This window comes from Phoxinus phoxinus (assembly GCF_949152265.1).
Source record: "Phoxinus phoxinus genome assembly, chromosome: 6".
In the NCBI taxonomy this organism is placed as follows: Eukaryota; Metazoa; Chordata; class Actinopteri; order Cypriniformes; family Leuciscidae; genus Phoxinus; species Phoxinus phoxinus.
The window spans coordinates 32,370,733-32,390,057 of record NC_136881.1 but is presented as its reverse complement, the minus strand read 5'-3'; the positions used below and the strand labels follow the sequence as shown (position 1 = coordinate 32,390,057).

Below are 19,325 nucleotides of genomic sequence, written 5' to 3'. Positions count from 1 at the left end.
CAACTTTGGCAACCACAAGTTTCCCTCCAATATCTTCAACTGTAGCACCAACGTCAACAGCTGATGCAGGAACCACAACTCTGTCTGACACCACAACAACTACTGGTGCAACATCAACTTTGGCAACCACAAATAACCCTCCAACATCTTCAACTGTAGCACCAACATCGACAGCTGATGCAGGAACCACAACTCTGTCCGACACCACAACAAATGTTGGTGCAACAACAACAACAACTTTGGAAACCACAAGTTTCCCTCCAATATCTTCAACTGTGGCACCAACGTCAACAGCTGATGCAGGAACCACAACTCTGTCTGACACCACAACAACTACTGGTGCAACATCAACTTTGGCTACCACAAGTAATCTTGCAACATCGTCAATTGTAGCACCAACGTCAACAGCTGATGCAGGAACCACAACTCTGTCTGACACCACATCAACTGTTGGTGCAACAACAACTTTGGCAACAACAAGTTTCCCTCCAATATCTTCAACTGTAGCACCAACGTCAACAGCTGATGCAGGAACCACAAGTCTGTCTGACACCACAACAACTACTGGTGCAACATCAACTTTGGCTACCACAAGTAATCCTGCAACATCCTCAACTGTAGCACTAATTTCAACAGCTGATGCAGGGACCACAACTCTGTCTGACACCACAACAACTGTTGGTGCAACAAAAACAACTTTGGCAACCACAAGTAACCCTCCAACATCTTCAACTGTAGCACCAAGGTCGACAGCTGATGCAGGAACCACAACTCTGTCTGACACCACAACAACTGTTGGTGCAACAACAACTTTGGCAACCACAAGTTTCCCTTCAATATTTTCAACTGTAGCACCAACGTCAACAGCTGATACAGGAACCACAACTCTGTCTGACACCACAACAACTGTTGGTGAAACAACAACAACATTGGCTACGACAAGCACCCTTCCAACATCTTCAACTGTAGCACCAATTTCAACAGCTGATGCAGGAACCACATCTCTTTCTGAAATCACAAAAACTATTGGTGCAACAACAACAACTTTGGCAACCACAAGTAACCCTCCAATATCCTCAGATGTAGCACCAACGTCAACAGCTGATGCAGGAACCACAACTATGTCTGACATCACAACAACTATTGGTGCAACAACAACAACTTTGGCAAACACAAGTAACTCTCCAACATCCTCAACTGCAAAATCAACTTTGACAACTGATGCAGGATCCACAACTATGGCTGACACCAAAACATCTGTTGGTGAAACAACAACAATAACTTTGGCAGCCATGAGTAACCCTCCAACATCTTCAACTGTAGCACCAACGTCGACAGCTGATGCAGGAACCACAACTTTGTCTGACACCACAACAACTGTTGGTGCAACAACAATAACAACAACTTTGGCAACCACAAGTATCCCTCCAACATCTTCAACTGTAGCACCAACATCGACAGCTGATGTAGGAACCACAACTCTGTCTGACACCACAACAACTTTTGGTGCAACAACAACAACAACTTTTGCAACCACAAGTTTCCCTCCAATATCTTCAACTGTGGCACCAACGTCAACAGCTGATGCAGGAACCACATCTCTGTCTGACACCACAACAACTACTGGTGCAACATCAACTTTGGCTACCACAAGTAATCTTGCAACATCATCATTTGTAGCACCAACGTCAACAGTTGATGCAGGAACCACAACTATGTCTGACACCACAACAACTGTTGATGAAAAAACAACAACATTGGCTACGAAAAGCACCCGTCCAACATCTTCAACTGTAGTACCAACTTCAACAGCTGATGCAGGAACAAATACTCTGTCTGAAATCACAACAACTATTGGTGCAACAACAACAATTTTGGCAACCACAAGTAACCCTCCAACTTCTTCAACTGTAGCACCAACGTCGACAGCTGATGCAGGAACCACAACTCTGTCTGACACCACAACAACTGTTGGTGCAACAACAACAACATTGGCTCCGACAAGCACCCCTCCAACATCTTCAACTGTAGCACCAACGTCAACAGCTGATGCAGGAACCACAACTATGGCTGACACCAAAACATCTGTTGGTGAAACAACAACGATAACTTTGGCAGCCATAAGTAACCCTCCAACATCTTCAACTGTAGCACCAACGTCGACAGCTGATGCAGGAACCACAACTCTGTCTGACACCACAACAACTGTTGGTGCAACAACAACAGCAACTTTGCCAACCACAAGTTTCCCTCCCATATCTTCAACTGTAGCACCAACGTCAACAGCTGATGCAGGAACCACAACTCTGTCTGACACCATAACAACTACTGGTGCAACATCAGCTTACGCTACCACAAGTAATCCTGCAACATCCTCAATTGTAAGACCAATTTCAACAGCTGATGCAGGAACCACAACCCTGTCTGACACCACAACAACTGTTGGTGCAACAACAACAACATTGGCTACGACAAGCACCCCTCCAACATCTTCAACTGTAGCACCAACGTCAACAGCTGATGCAGAAACCACAACTCTGTCTGAAATCACAACAACTATTGGTGCAACAACAACAACTTTGGCAACCACAAGTAACCCTCCAACATCTTCAACCGTAGCACCAACGTCGACAGCTGATGCAGGAACCACAACTCTGTCTGACACCACAACAACTACTGGTGCAACATCAACTTTGGCTACCACAAGTTATCCTGCAACATCGTCAATTGTAGCACCAACGTCAACAGCTGATGCAGGAACCACAACTATATCTGACACCACAACAACTGTTGGTGAAACAACAACAACATTAGCTACAACAAGCACCCCTCCAACATCTTCAACTGAAGCACCAACGTCAACAGCTGATGCAGGAGCCACAACTCTGTCTGAAATCACCACAACTATTGGTGCAACAACAACAACTTTGGCAACCACAAGTAACCCTCCAATATCCTCAGTTGTAGCACCAACGTCAACAGCTGATGCAGGAACCACAACTATGTCTGACATCACAACAACTATTGGTGCAACAACAATAACTTTGACAAACACAAGTAACTCTCCAACATCCTCAACTGCAGAACCAACTTTGACAACTGATGCAGGAACCACAACTATGGCTGACACCACAACAACTGTTGGTGAAAAAACAACAACAACAACTTTGGCAACCACAAGAAATCCTGCAACATCCTCAATTGTAGCACCAACGTCAACAGCTGATGCAGGAACCACAACTATGTCTGACACCACAACAACAGTTGGTGCAACAACAACAACTTTGGCAACCACAAGTAACCCTCCAACATCTTCAACCATAGCACCAAGGTCGACAGCTGATGCAGGAACCACAACTCTGTCTGACACCACAACAAATGTTGGTGCAACAACAACAACAACTTTGGCAACCACAAGTTTCCCTCCAATATCTTCAACTGTAGCACCAACGTCAACAGCTGATGCAGGAACCACAACTCTGTCTGACACCACAACAACTACTGGTGCAACAACAACAGCAACTTTGCCAACCACAAGTTTCCCTCCCATATCTTCAACTGTAGCACCAACGTCAACAGCTGATGCAGGAACCACAACTATGTCTGACATCACAACAACTGTTGGTGAAACGACAACAACATTGGCTACGACAATTACCCCTCCAACATCTTCAACTGTAGCTTCAACGTCAACAGCTGATGCAGGAACCACAACTATGTCTGACATCACAACAACTATTGGTACAACAAAAACAACTTTGGCAAACACAAGTAACTCTCCAACATCCTCAACTGCAGAACCAACTTTGACAACTGATGCAGGAACCACAACTATGGCTGACACCAAAACATCTGTTGGTGAAACAACAACAATAACTTTGGCAGCCATAAGTAACCCTCCAACATCTTCAACTGTAGCACCAACGTCTACAGCTGATGCAGGAACCACAATTCTGTCTGACACCACAACAACTGTAGGTGCAACAACAACAGCAACTTTGCCAACCACAAGTTTCCCTCCCATATCTTCAACTGTAGCCCCAACGTCAACATCTAATGCTGGAACCACAACTCTGTCTCAAACGATAAAAACTACTGGTGCAACATCAACTCTGGCTACCACAAGTAATCCTGCAACATCCTCAATTGTAGCACCAACATTAACAGCTGATGCAGGAACCACTTCTATGTCTGACACCACAACAACTGTTGGAGAAACGACAACAACATTGGCTACGACAAGCACCCCTCCAATATCCTCAAGTGTAGCACCAACGTCAACAGCTGATGCAGGAACCACAACTTTGTCTAACATTACAACAACTATTGGTGCAACAACAACAACTTTGGCAAACACAAGTAACTCTCCAACATCCTCAACTGCAGAACCAACTTTGACAACTGATGCAGGAACCACAACTATGGCTGGCACCAAAACATCTGTTGGTGAAACAACAACAATAACTTTGGCAGCCATAAGTAACCCTCCCACATCTTCAACTGTAGCACCAACGTCGACAGCTGATGCAGGAACCACAACTCTGTCTGACACCACAACAACTGTTAGTCCAACAACAACAACAACAACTTTGGCAACCACAAGTAACCCTCCAATATCTTTAACTGTAGCACCAACGTCGACAGCTAATGCAGGAACCACAACTCTGTCTGACACCACAACAACTGTTGATGAAACAACAACTTTGGCAACCACAAGAAATCCTGCAACATCCTCAATTGTAGCACCAACGTCAACAGCTGATGCAGGAACCACAACTATATCTGACACCACAACAACTGTTGGTGAAACAACAACAACATTAGCTACAACAAGCACCCCTCCAACATCTTCAACTGAAGCACCAACGTCAACAGCTGATGCAGGAGCCACAACTCTGTCTGAAATCACCACAACTATTGGTGCAACAACAACAACTTTGGCAAACACCAGTAACTCTCCAACATCCTCAACTGCAGAACCAACTTTGACAACTGATGCAGGAACCACAACTATGGCTGACACCAAAACATCTGTTGGTGAAACAACAACAATAACTTTGGCAGCCATAAGTAACCCTCCAACATCTTCAACTGTAGCACCAACGTCGACAGCTGATGCAGGAACCACAAGTCTGTCTGACACCACAACAACTGTTGGTGCAACAACAACAGCAACTTTGCCAACCACAAGTTTCCCTCCCATATCTTCAACTGTAGCCCCAACGTCAACAGCTGATGCTGGAACCACAACTCTGTCTGACACCATAACAACTACCGGTGCAACATCAACTCTGTCTACCACAAGTAATCCTGCAACATCCTCAATTGTAGCACCAACGTTAAAGGCTGATGCAGGAACCACAACTATGTCTGACACCACAACAACTGTTGGTGAAACGACAACAACATTGGCTACGACAAGTACCCCTCCAACATCTTCAACTGTAGCACCAACGTCAACAGCTGATGCAGGAACCACAACTCTGTCTGACACCACAACAATTGTTGGTGCAACAACAACAACTTTGGAAACCACAAGTGTCCCTCCAATATCTTCAACTGTAGCACCAACGTCGACAGCTGATGCAGGAACCACAACTCTGTCTGACACCAAAACAACTGTTGGTGCAACAACAACAACATCAACTTTGGCAACCACAAGTGTCCCTCCAATATCTGCAACTGTGGCACCAACGTCAACAGCTGATGCAGGAACCAAAACTCTGTCTGACACCAAAACAACTACTGGTGCAACATCAACTTTGGCTACCACAAGTAATCCTGCAACATACTCAATTGTAAAACCAACGTCACCAGCTGATGCAGGAACCACAACTATGTCTGACACCACATCAACTGTTGGTGCAACAACAACAACAACAACTTTGGAAACCACAAGTAACCCTCCAACATCTTTAACTGTAGCACCAACGTCGACAGCTGATGCAGGAACCACAACTCTGTCTGACACCACAACAACTGTTGGTGCAACAACAACAACAACAACTTTGGCAACCACAAGTTTCCCTCCAACATATTCAACTGTGGCACTAACGTTAACAGCTGATGCAGGAACCACACCTCTGTCTGACACCACAACAACTACGAGTGCAACATCAACTTTGGCTACCACAAGTAATCCTGCAACATCCTCAATTGTAGCACCAACGTCAACAGCCTGTGCAGGAACCACAACTATGTCTGACACCACAAACACTTTTGGTGAAACAACAACAACATTGGCTACGAAAAGCACCCCTCCAACATCTTCAACTGTAGCACCAACGTCAACAGCTGATGCAGGAACCACAACTCTGTCTGACACCACAACAACTATTGTTGCAACAACAACAACTTTGGCAACCACAAGTTTCCCTCCAATATCTTCAACTGTAGCACCAACGTCAACAGCTGATGCAGGAACGACAACTCTGTCTGACACCACAACATCTACTGGTGCAACATCAACTTTGGCTACCACAAGTAATCCTGCAACATCCTCAATTGTAGCACAAATTTCAACAGCTGATGCCGGAACCACAACTCTGTCTGACACCACAACAACTAATGTTGCAACAACAACAACTTTGGCAACCACAAGCAACCCTCCAACATCTTCAACTGTAGCACCATCGTCGACAGCTGATGCAGGAAGCACAACTCTGTCTGACACCACAACAACTGTTGGTGCAACAACAACAACAACTTTGGCAACCAGAAGTTTCTCTCCAATATCTTCAACTGTAGCACCAACGTCAACAGCTGATGCAGGAACCACAACTCTTTCTGACACCACAACAACTATTGGTGCAACTTCAACTTTGGCTACCACAAGTAACTCTGCAACATCCTCAATTGTAGCACCAACGTCAACAGCTGATACAGGAACCACAACTATGTCTGACACCACAACAACTACTGGTGAAACAACAACAACATTGGCTACGACAAGCACCCCTCCAACATCTTCAACTGTAGCACCAACGTCGACAGCTGATGCAGGAACCACAACTCTGTCTGAAATCACAACAACTATTGGTGCAACAACAACAACAACTTTGGCAACCACAAGTAACCCTCCAACATCTTCAACTCTAGCACCAACGTCGACAGCTGATGCAGGAAGCACAACTATGTCTGACATCACAATAACTATTGGTGCAACAACAACAACTTTGGCAAACACAAGTAACTCTCCAACATCTTCAACTGCAGAACCAACTTTGACAACTGATGCAGGAACCACAACTATGGCTGACACCAAAACATATGTTGGTGAAACAACAACAATAACTTTAGCAACCATAAGTAACCCTCCAACATCTTCAACTGTAGCACCAACGTCGACAGCTGTTGCAGGAACCACAACTCTGTCTGACACCAGAACAACTGTTGGTGCAACAACAGCAACAGCTTTGGCAACCACAAGTAACCCTCCAACATCTTCAACTGTAGCACCAACGTCGACAGCTGATGCAGGAACCACAACTCTGTCTGACACCACAACAACTGTTGGTGCAACAACAACAACAACTTTGGCAACCACAAGTTTCCTTCCAATATCTTCAACTGTAGCACCAACGTCAACAGCTTATGCAGGAACCACAACTCTGTCTGACACCACAACAACTTCTGGTGCAACAGCAACTTTGGCTACCACAAGTAATCCTGCAACATCCTCAATTGTAGCACCAACGTCAACAGCTGATGCAGGAACCACAACTATGTCTGACACCACAACAACTGTTGGTGAAACAACAAGAACATTGGTTACGACAAGCACCCCTCCAACATCTTCAACTGTAGCACCAACGTCAACAGCTGATGCAGGAACCACAACTCTGTCTGACACCACAAAAACTGTTGGTGCAACAACAACAACAACTTTGGCAACCACAAGTTTCCCTCCAATATCTTCAACTGTAGCACCAATGTCAACAGCTGATGCAGGAACCACAACTCTGTCTGACACCACAACAACTACTGGTCCAACATCAACTTTGGCTACCACAAGTAATCCTGCAACATCCTCAATTGTAGCACCAATTTCAACAGCTGATGCCGGAACCAAAACGCTGTCTGACACCACAACAACTGTTGTTGCAACAACATCAACTTTGGCAACCACAAGTAACCCTCCAACATCTTCAACTGTAGCACCAACGTCGACAGCTGATGCAAGAAGCACAACTCTGTCTGACCCCACAACAACTGTTGGTGCAACAACAATAACATTGGCAACCACAAGCAACTCTGCAACATCCTCAGCTTTAGCACCAACGTTGACAACTGATGCAGGAACCACAACTATGTCTGACACCACAACTACTACTGTTGCAACAACAACTTTTGCATCCACAAGTAACCCTGCAACATCCTCAATTGTAGAACCAACGTCGACAACTGATTTAGGGACAACAACTTTGTCTGACACCACAACAACTGTTGTTGCAACAACATCAACTTTGGCAACCACAAGATTCCCTCTAATATCTTCAACTGTAGCACCAACGTCGACAGCTGATGCAGGAACCACAACTCTGTCTGACACCACAACAACTGTTGGTGCAACAACAATAACATTGGCAACCACAAGCAACTCTGCAACATCCTCAGCTTTAGCACCAACGTTGACAACTGATGCAGGAACCACAACTATGTCTGACACCACAACTACTACTGTTGCAACAACAACTTTTGCATCCACAAGTAACCCTGCAACATCCTCAATTGTAGAACCAACGTCGACAACTGATTTAGGGACAACAACTTTGTCTGACACCACAACAACTGTTGGTGAAACAACAACAACATTGGCTACCACAAGCACCCCTAAAAAATCATCTTCAACTTTAGCAACCACTTTGACAACTGATGCAGGAACCACAACTATATCTGAAACCACAACAACTATTGGTGCAACAAACACAACAACTTTGGCAAGCACAAGTAACAATCCAACATCCTCAACTGTTGCGCCAACGTCGACAACTGATGCAGGACCCACAACTATGTCTGACACCACAACAACTGTTGGTGAAACAACAACTATATCTGAAACCACAACAACTGTTGGTGCAACAAACACAACAACTTTGGCAAGCACACGTAACAATCCAACATCCTCAACTCTGGCACCAACGTCGACAACTGATGCAGGAACCTCAACTATGTCTGACACCACGACAACTTTTGGTGCAACAACAACAACATTGGATACCACAAGCACCCCTCAAACAGCTTTGCCTGTAGCATCAACATCAACAAATGATGCAGCAACCAGAACTATGTCTGACACCACAAAAACTATTGGTGCAATATCAACTTTGGCAACCACAAGTAATCCTGCAACAGCCTCAATTGTAGAACCAATGTCGACAACTGATGTAGGAACCACAACTATTTCTGACATTACAACAACTATTGGTGCAACAGCAACTTTGGCAACCACAAGTTACCCTACAACATCCTCAATTGTAGAACGAACATCCACAACCGATGTAGGAACCACAACTATGTCTGACACCACAACAACTATTGGTGAAACAACAACAACATTGGCTACGAGAAGCACCCCTCAAACAACCTCAAATGTAGCACCAACTTTGGCAACTGATGTACCAACTACAACTCTGTCTAACACCACAACAACTGTTGGTGCAACAACAACTTTGGCAAACACAAGTAACCCTGCAACATCCTCAACTGTAGAACCAGTGTCAACAACTATTGCAGGAACAAGCATGTCTAACAACACAACAACTGTTGGTGAAACAACAACAACATTGGCTACGATAAGTAACCCTGCAATATCCTCAACTGTAGAACCAATGTCGACAACTGGTGCGGGAACAACAACTATGTCTGACACCACAACAACTGTTGGTGCAACAACAACTCTGGCAACCACAAGTTTCCCTCTAATATCTTCAACTGTAGCACAAACGTCAACAGCTGATGCAGGGACGACAACTCTGTCTGACACCACAACAACTACTGGTGCAACATCAACTTTGGCTACCACAAGTAATCCTGCAACATCCTCAATTGTAGCACCAATTTCAACAGCTGATGCCGGAACCAAAACTCTGTCTGACACCACAACAACTGTTGTTGCAACAACATCAACTTTGGCAACCACAAGTAACCCTCCAACATCTTCAACTGTAGCACCAACGTCGACAGCTGATGCAAGAAGCACAACTCTGTCTGACCCCACAACAACTGTTGGTGCAACAACAACAACAACTTTGGCAACCACAAGTTTCCCTCTAATATCTTCAACTGTAGCACCAACGTCAACATCTGATGCAGGAACCACAACTATGTCTGACACCACAACAACTGTTGGTGAAACAACAACAACATTGGCAACCACAAGCAACCCTCCAAAATCTTCAACTGTAGCACCAACGTCGACAGCTGATGCAGGAACCACAACTCTGTCTGACACCAAAACAACTGTTGGTGCAACAACAACAACATTGGCAACCACAAGCAACTCTGCAACATCCTCTACTGTAGCACCAACATCAACAGCTGATGCAGGAACCACAACTATGTCCGACATCACAACAACTATTGGTGCAACAACAACAACTTTGGCAACCACAAGTAACCCTCCAATATCCTCAGCTTTAGCACCAACGTTGACAACTGATGCAGGAACCACAACTATGTCTGACACCACAACTACTACTGGTGCAACAACAACTTTTGCATCCACAAGTAACCCTGCAACATCCTCAATTGTAGAACCAACGTCGACAACTGATTTAGGGACAACAACTTTGTCTGACACCACAACAACTGTTGGTGAAACAACAACAACATTGGCTACCACAAGCACCCCTAAAAAATCATCTTCAACTTTAGCAACCACTTTGACAACTGATGCAGGAACCACAACTATATCTGAAACCACAACAACTATTGGTGCAACAAACACAACAACTTTGGCAAGCACAAGTAACAATCCAACATCCTCAACTGTTGCGCCAACGTCGACAACTGATGCAGGACCCACAACTATGTCTGACACCACAACAACTGTTGGTGAAACAACAACTATATCTGAAACCACAACAACTGTTGGTGCAACAAACACAACAACTTTGGCAAGCACACGTAACAATCCAACATCCTCAACTCTGGCACCAACGTCGTCAACTGATGCAGGAACCACAACTATGTCTGACACCACATCAACTATTGGTGCAACGACATCAACAACTAGTAACCCTCCAACATCAACAACAAGTAGACCTTCAATATCCTCAACTGTAACGACAACTGATGCAGGAACCACAAGTAATCCTGCAACAGCCTCAATTGTAGAACCAATGTCGACAACTGATGTAGGAACCACAACTATTTCTGACATTACAACAACTATTGGTGCAACATCAACTTTGGCAACCACAAGTTACCCTACAACATCCTCAATTGTAGAACGAACGTCCACAACCGATGTAGGAACCACAACTATGTCTGACACCACAACAACTATTGGTGAAACAACAACAACATTGGCTACGAGAAGCACCCCTCAAACAACCTCAAATGTAGCACCAACTTTGACAACTGATGTACCAACTACAACTCTGTCTAACACCACAACAACTGTTGGTGCAACAACAACTTTGGCAAACACAAGTAACCCTGCAACATCCTCAACTGTAGAACCAGTGTCAACAACTATTGCAGGAACAAGTATGTCTAACAACACAACAACTGTTGGTGAAACAACAACAACATTGGCTACGATAAGTAACCCTGCAATATCCTCAACTGTAGAACCAATGTCGACAACTGTTGCGGGAACAACAACTATGTCTGACACCACAACAACTGTTGGTGAAACAGCAACAACATTGGCTACGATAAGCACCCCTCAAATATTTTTAACTTCTGCATCAATGTTAACAACTGATGCAGCAACCACAACTGCCATCTCCACAACAACAAATCATCCAAAAAACCCCATTGTGTTAAAAACTACAACAGCACTTCCAACAACCACAACAAACCCTAAAACATTTTCAACTAAAGAAACAACCACTAAATCTCATCCAAAAACAACAACTATGTATGAAGGTAAAAGCACAACTATAGTTCCCACAGCTACAACTACAAAATTGGCAAAGGACTCAACAACAGAACCAAACTCTACAATTTATTCAAAGACCTCAACTATGGCTGAAACAAGAACAACAACTATTAGTGAGAAAACAACAACAACATTGGCTCCCACAAACACAATGACCCATCTAACATTCTCGCGTAACACAGCAACCACTATAACTGATGCAACAATCTCATCTGTGCCTGAAACAAAACCAATAACAACTACAGCCATGTCTATGTCATCAGCAACTGCCAATATTACATCAGTAAAGCCAATCACTCAAACCACCATATCAGGAACTATACCATCAAATGTCACTCAGGCAGCAATAACCCGATTCATCACAACTTCAACTCTAACAGTGACAAACAAAACATCTCTGAAACCTGGAGAAACACCAAATGTGTAAGGGCAATGAATAAAAAATTTTTTGTGTAAAAGGTAACTATTTTATTAATTCTATTACTCACCCACAATTGTTCTTATTTACCTTATTTTTCAGGATAGGGAGGGTGATTATTTACATTCGACTCATATTTATCACACTGGGCCCTATACCAAGTGAGGATAAAATAATAAAGTTAGCTAACTCTCTCCTGGACAGACGTCTCAGAATCAAACGAGATCTAAGTACCCCTGTGAGCTTTGTGAATGTTACTTATACAAGTGAGTTTTCTTTCTTTTTTTCTTCAGTCACCAGTAAACAAATTTATATATTACAGTAAAAAGATGTGTGCACACAGTATCAGCTAATTTGTATTCTTTTCTTTTTTTTAAAAGAAATTTCTAATACCTCATATGCCCTGAATTTTGGATTTCAAATCAACAATGTTTCCATGTCAGAGACACTTGAACTCAGGGATAGCACATATAAGTTAATCCAGGACTCTATAAATAAACTGGTGAGTTTTATTTGTATTTAAAATACTTCATATTAATAATATAATAATAAGAATAATATTTTTATTTAGCTTTGATTTCAACATCTACCATCAACTTTATCTATTACCACACAATTGAATTTGTTTCCCTTGCTGACCTTTTTAGCTGAACCAGATCCTAACTGACCCCACAGCCTCTCCATTTCTGTTCAAAGGCTCCAATTTCACGTAAGCTTTAGACTAAGAAATCTGCTTTGAACTTGGTTTGATCGGATGTAAAATTAGAAGCACACTGTGATCTTTTTAAAGTGTTTACTTATGTCAATGTACATTTTAATTTCTCCCCAGGGGTAATTCCACAACTATTGAGGCAAATGTACAGTATGTTTTCTCAGAAAGTGACATCAAGACACCCAGTGCCTTTCTCAATGCACTTCTTGAGGTTAATAGTGGTATGTGCTTCTGCATATAAATGTAAATATTAATATTTTCACAATTCTTTGAGCTGGAAGGGTTTTTAGTCTTATTTTAATTATTTTACACATTTTCATCTACAGAGACTATTGCCACAACTACACCTGCTGCAACAAGAACCACTTTTTTCCCCACAGTCCTGAGCACTACAATCATAAACAACAGCACTAGTGTAGCATGGATTGTAGCCATAATCGTCCCATGTGCTATTGCCATCATACTTGTACCTTGCTGGATTCTCCTTTGTGTAAGTATCATAAAGGTTAAATGAACAATATGCATATTATAATTGACACAACTAGTGATAACATGAATATGATATGCGATTGATTTAATAATTTATTTGAAACCTATAAAAGTTTCTACAATGTCAATTCTAGACTAACAAGTCTCTCTCTCTGTCTTTAGTGTTTGCTCTGTGGATGCTGTGTAGCATTAAGACGACGTTGGCACAGAAGACAGTCATACAATGTACAATACACCACTCGAAACGATCTTTTCTAGACTCGTTTCAATAATAGAAACACACAAAAATATTACTAACACAAATGACTTATATTACTGATCCAAATGATGACAATGGTACTTTAAATTCAGATATAATCACAACATCTATTTATTATTGTATTGTGCCTGTATTGCTGGACAGACAGGATCTCAGATTGTGTTGAATGTAATTTATTTTCAGAATTTAAAATATTTATATTTAATGTTACAATATTTACATTTTACAATAATAATATTTGTTTTCCAATTTATTTATTTCATATTACACATTTAATTTTAAGGGGAAATATGGATAATGTTAAACCTATTCACTTTTTATGCACTTTATCTTCATGTAACTCATACACCATGAAAAATCATACACCAGGTACACCAAGAAAAGACTTCTGTTCTAATCTGACAAGATTATTTGTATTTCAGTAAAGGATCACACAAACGCTAAAGACACAAACAGCTGATTTCACCTTTTAAATCACAACCACTTTGATAAATGTATGACCAAATGAGAACTGATGATCTAACACATGTATACACCATGCATACTATGTCTAAATAAAAACCTTATATTACACAAATCACTTTTTTTTTAATACTTTAAGTAACTTTTCCAACAATACTGAACAAAAGTTAAAACTTGTTTTGTGCAGTTTAAAAATACTGGTTTTGTTATAAACCATCAGTTCAAAGTTTCTTTAAGGTTAAGAAATATTTCTTACCAGATCATTAGAATCATGTCGAGCCCATATGCATCACTTAGAGCTGAAGAACCCGAAGCGAGTTTGCCTGTTGTGTGACATCCTATACACTTTCTTAGCATTTCCCTTTTCCTTTAAATACACATAAACAGTTGAAGGAGACAAATAGTGTTTTGTCAGTTTATTGGCTACACATTTTATCAAAACATTATGAACACTGTTCAGTTATGTGCAGAGACTGAGTGCAGGAGTGCATTTCTCTAGGAGGTCTACCTGGAGAAAACGTCTCAGGTTACAACTGTAACCTATGTTCCCTGAGAACAGGGAACGAGACAATACGTCATCGACGCTTTGGGGAACGCCTCAGGCGTGACAGGTGTCTGAAATCACAATCAAATCACGGCAATCACATTGACCGGCGACAGCCCGTGAATCATTAACATGAATGATTAACGTGCGATCTGGAAGTATATAAGGGCGCCTTGCAAACATGAAATGGCCCCGAGGCATGGCAGGGAGACGTATTGTCTCGTTCCCTGTTCTCAGGGAACATAGGTTACAGTTGTAACCTGAGACGTTCCCTTTCGAAGGGAACTCGTCAATACGTCATCGACGCTTTGGGGAACGAAATACCCACTCCGCCATGCTGAGGGGAGTGCATGCCAGGAGGCAGTGACAACTGTCAGAACCAGCAAATTCAAATGAAATGCAAGAACCACTCACCCTCAGGTCACACTGGGCTGTCAGTGACAGCATTCCCTACGGTCAGAGCCCAAGCTATAAGCCTAACAGGAGGAACTCCAAATATGTATTCCGAAGGCCTACCTGGGCCTGCTCGGGCCTGCTCAAAGGCCTAGGACCACAACTTCAATTTAGAAGGGGTCCCTTCTAGGGAATGTGGCTAGGGAACCCCAGCCAGTCACTATTCGGGGGAATATACCACCCGAAATGCCACCAGGACGGCCTGACCTGGTGTCACTACGTCGGACACTTCAGTCTGGCCAAACTCCTGTCTGTCCGGAGACAGAGCCTCTGGACATTTGCCTTAGGTAAGGCATCCAACCCGAGGGACTGCGAAGCTGGCAGTGAACCCTCAGCCCGGATCTCAGAGACGGGATATCCCGGAGAGTATGACTCAGCATAGTGCTTTACAACCCTTGCTAGAGAGGGGAGTTTCTCTACTCGATCCACGGATCTACCCAGTGTTTGTGTTTGAAACACTGAGGAGGCCTGTGAAGGCCTAGGGGCTGATCTAACTGGGAGGCCTCACGAGAGGCCAGACCAGACTCAGGAGTCCAAACACTCATAGTGACCCTCAGTGAGGGGAGCAATGGACCGACTGGTAGGAAACCAGGCTGTAGGCAGAATAAGAAGTTCCGGGAGGGAACCAGTAGCAGAGGACGAACACTTTAGTTGAGCCAGGGCACGAGCTCGCTTTTAGCAGCGGCCTAATAAGGCCAGCTGAACTGATAGCAAGCGGCCACTAGCTTCCAGAACCCAGCATCGTTGGGGGACCACTCACAGGGAGGCCTGGCCGGCCCTACTACCTGATAACCACAGTATGTGGGAGCTCATATTCAGGAAGGCCTGGTGAGGCCTGTAACCTGATAACCCCAGTATGTGGGAGCTCTCATGACCAGGAAGGCCTGGTGAGGCCTGTAACCCGATAACCACAGTATGTGGGAGCTCATAACCAGGAAGGCCTGGTGAGGCCTGTAACCTGATAACCCCAGTATGTGGGAGCTCTCATGACCAGGAAGGCCTGGTGAGGCCTGTAACCTGATAACCACAGTATGTGGGAGCTCATAACCAGGAAGGCCTGGTGAGGCCTGTAACCTGATAACCACAGTATGTGGGAGCTCATAACCAGGAAGGCCTGTAACCCGATAACCACCGTATGTGAGAACTCACCTTCAGGGAGGCCTGGTGAGGCCTACTACCTGATAACCCCAGCATGTGGGAGCTCATGACCGGGAAGGCCTGGTGAGGCCTGTAACCCGATAACCACCGTATGTGGGAACTCACCTTCAGGGAGGCCTGGTGAGGCCTACTACCTGAAAGCCACGATATTTGGGAGCTCATATTCAGGGAGGCCCGGTGCGGCCTACCACCTGATAATCACATTATGTGAGAACCTGCCTTCAGGGAGGCCCGGTGAGGCCTACTACCTGATAGTAGGTCAGGCTAGCTGTCCAGTTGCCTGTCCTTTGGGCTTGCCTACAGGGAGGCCTGGTAAGGCCTACTACCTGATAGCCACCGTAAGTGGGAATTCACCTTCAGGGAGGCCTGAGGAGGCCTACTACCTGATAGTAATCTTAAACAACTGGTAGCTATGAGCCCTGAATCTGGGTGACGGTTCAAAGGCGGCCTGCTAAGGCCAGCCCACTGGGGACTCGCCTATCAGGGAGGCCTGGTTGGGCCTACTAGCTGATAGCGAGTCAATTCTGCTACAAAGGTACACTGTTGGGAATCATACCACACCAACATAACTATTGGGTCCACTGACAGGAGGCCTATTATGGCTAGCTACCTGGTCGCGGCTATAAAGTATGTCCCACAATGTTGGGACTCACCTCAAATATTGCTGATCACTTACAAAGCACTAAATGGTTTAGCTCCGCAGTACTTGAGCGAGCTCTTAACTTATTATAGTCCTTCACGTCTACTGCAATCTCAAAATTCCGGCCAGTTAATAATACCTGGAATATCAAAATCGACTGCTGGCGGTAGATCCTTTTCCTACTTAGCACCAAAACTTTGGAACAGTCTTCCTACCATTGTCCGGGAAGCAGACACACTCTGTCAGTTCAAATCTAGACTAAAAACACATCTCTTCGGCCTAGCATACACATAACACATTATAGACTTATATAATTAGGCTGCATAGTTTAGAACAGCCGGGACCGGGAACACTTCCCGTAAATCCTGATGTACTTGGTACATCATAATAAGGATGGCGTCTACGCTAATATTAGTCTCTCTGTCTATCCCGAGGTTTACTGCTGTCCACCGGAACCAGGCCGTATCCAGATCTGATGAAGGACCAGCGCCAGGACACGACGATGACGCCGCTGACCTGAAGTGTCAACCAGTCTCTCCTCCTCTCCACTCCGACTTCAACCAACCGGAACTGGACAAATACTCTGATTCATTCTGAACTTCATACACTGTTCACTCATTGGCCAGAGGAGAACTGGCCCCCGACTGAGCCTGGGTTCTCCCAAGGTTTTTTTCTCCATTCTGTCACCTGATGGAGTTTTGGTTCCTTGCCGCTGTTGCCTTACCTTCTGGCTTGCTTAGTTGGGGACATTTAATATTCAACAATATTATAGATCTGCCTTAAAGGTGGATGATGATGAAATTGTTTTTTTGTATTATTTTCATGTTATCACTGTGAAGCTGCTTTGATACAATCTGTATTGTAAAAAGCGCTATATAAATAAAGATGACTTGACTTGACTTGACCTCCGAGGAGGCCTGTTTAGGGCCTACTACCCATCAGTGAGTCAACTGCCCGAACCACCAAGGCCAGCCACATGAGGTGAGCTGGCCTACAGCGCCCACTTGGGGGCTGCCCATTCAGGAGGCCTGCTGCGGCCTACTACCTAATGGCGCAGCCTTCGTTGGCAGATAAGCTGTTTACACAGCGCCTACAGCATTCTGGTACCTAATCACATTGCCCATGGCAGTGTACTCAGCAAGAGCGCTAGCACCCTTTGAGCAAGGGGAGTTCAACATACGCCACTCTGCCTCAACGGAGGCCCCAGAGCCAGGGGCCTACCATCTGTAAGCATGAGCGTCAGCTCATGGCAATGCTCTGGCTTCAGGGGAGCGTACTTCGACCAAAAAAGAAGTGAAGGCTAGAACTTTCCGCTCAACCCGAGCCATAGTGGTGCGAGGTAGGATAATACAGAACTGAAAGTGAAGGACTCAGACCTGCCCTGTATCACAGGGGAATACTCTCCACCTCACCCTGAGGTTTACAAGGGGTGCAGGCCTGCCAGTGGCTCTAGGGGTGACAGAAAAAGTATCTGTGCCCAACCTAGGGGAGTGGGGCTTGTTTGTGAGCCAACCACCTACAACCCGACGCTCGAGCAGTAGCTCAGCGAGGTGAGTAAAGCCTATACTGGCAGCCCATATCCGTATGCTAGTTCTGCACGGCAGGGTCGGGCAGACAGACCCAGCCTCTTCGTGAGGCAAAAGGCGGCCTAACCCTGCTCAATAAAGACACATTGTACCGGGGAGGCCTATTTGAGGCCTAACCCGGGATCTTTATAAACCATGCCTCTGCACCATGCTGCATTACTCTTATTGCCCCAGAATGCAGAGAAGGGGGCGGGCCTTGGCCTAACGACTCCCATTGGAGGAGGCTGTCATACAGGGATGCTAGGAACCTATATTCACACAGTGAAGGTTCAGAGGCAGAAATGCTTAAGCAGAGCGCCTCCACTATCCCTGACACAGCCTAGGCCAGCTACAGAGGCGGCCCTGGTGAGGGCCAGCCTGCAAGCATAGATCTACCTGAGGGCTCGGAGGAGCCACAGCCTTACTAGAAAAATAGTTATTATTATTTCATACAACTGGCTGCAGAATCGCTCAGCCCACTGAAAACCCAAACAGAGCTCAAGGGGGCGATGTACT

At 44.5% G+C, this 19,325-nt stretch overlaps 1 protein-coding gene across 1 annotated transcript; it reads left to right on the top strand.

The window, feature by feature from the left end:
* Window positions 1–11,486: 11,486 nt before the first annotated feature.
* On the top strand, window positions 11,487–14,561 carry LOC307000507 (uncharacterized protein; the record flags this gene model as incomplete). The annotated part of the gene is made up of 7 exons (XM_079616146.1): window positions 11,487–12,532; window positions 12,630–12,793; window positions 12,908–13,029; window positions 13,175–13,236; window positions 13,357–13,460; window positions 13,566–13,729; window positions 13,891–14,561. 7 exons carry the CDS (start codon window positions 11,487–11,489, stop codon window positions 13,984–13,986), a joined length of 1,758 nt encoding a protein of 585 aa, XP_079472272.1. The 3' UTR covers window positions 13,987–14,561.
* Between the last annotated feature and the right edge of the window lie 4,764 nt (window positions 14,562–19,325).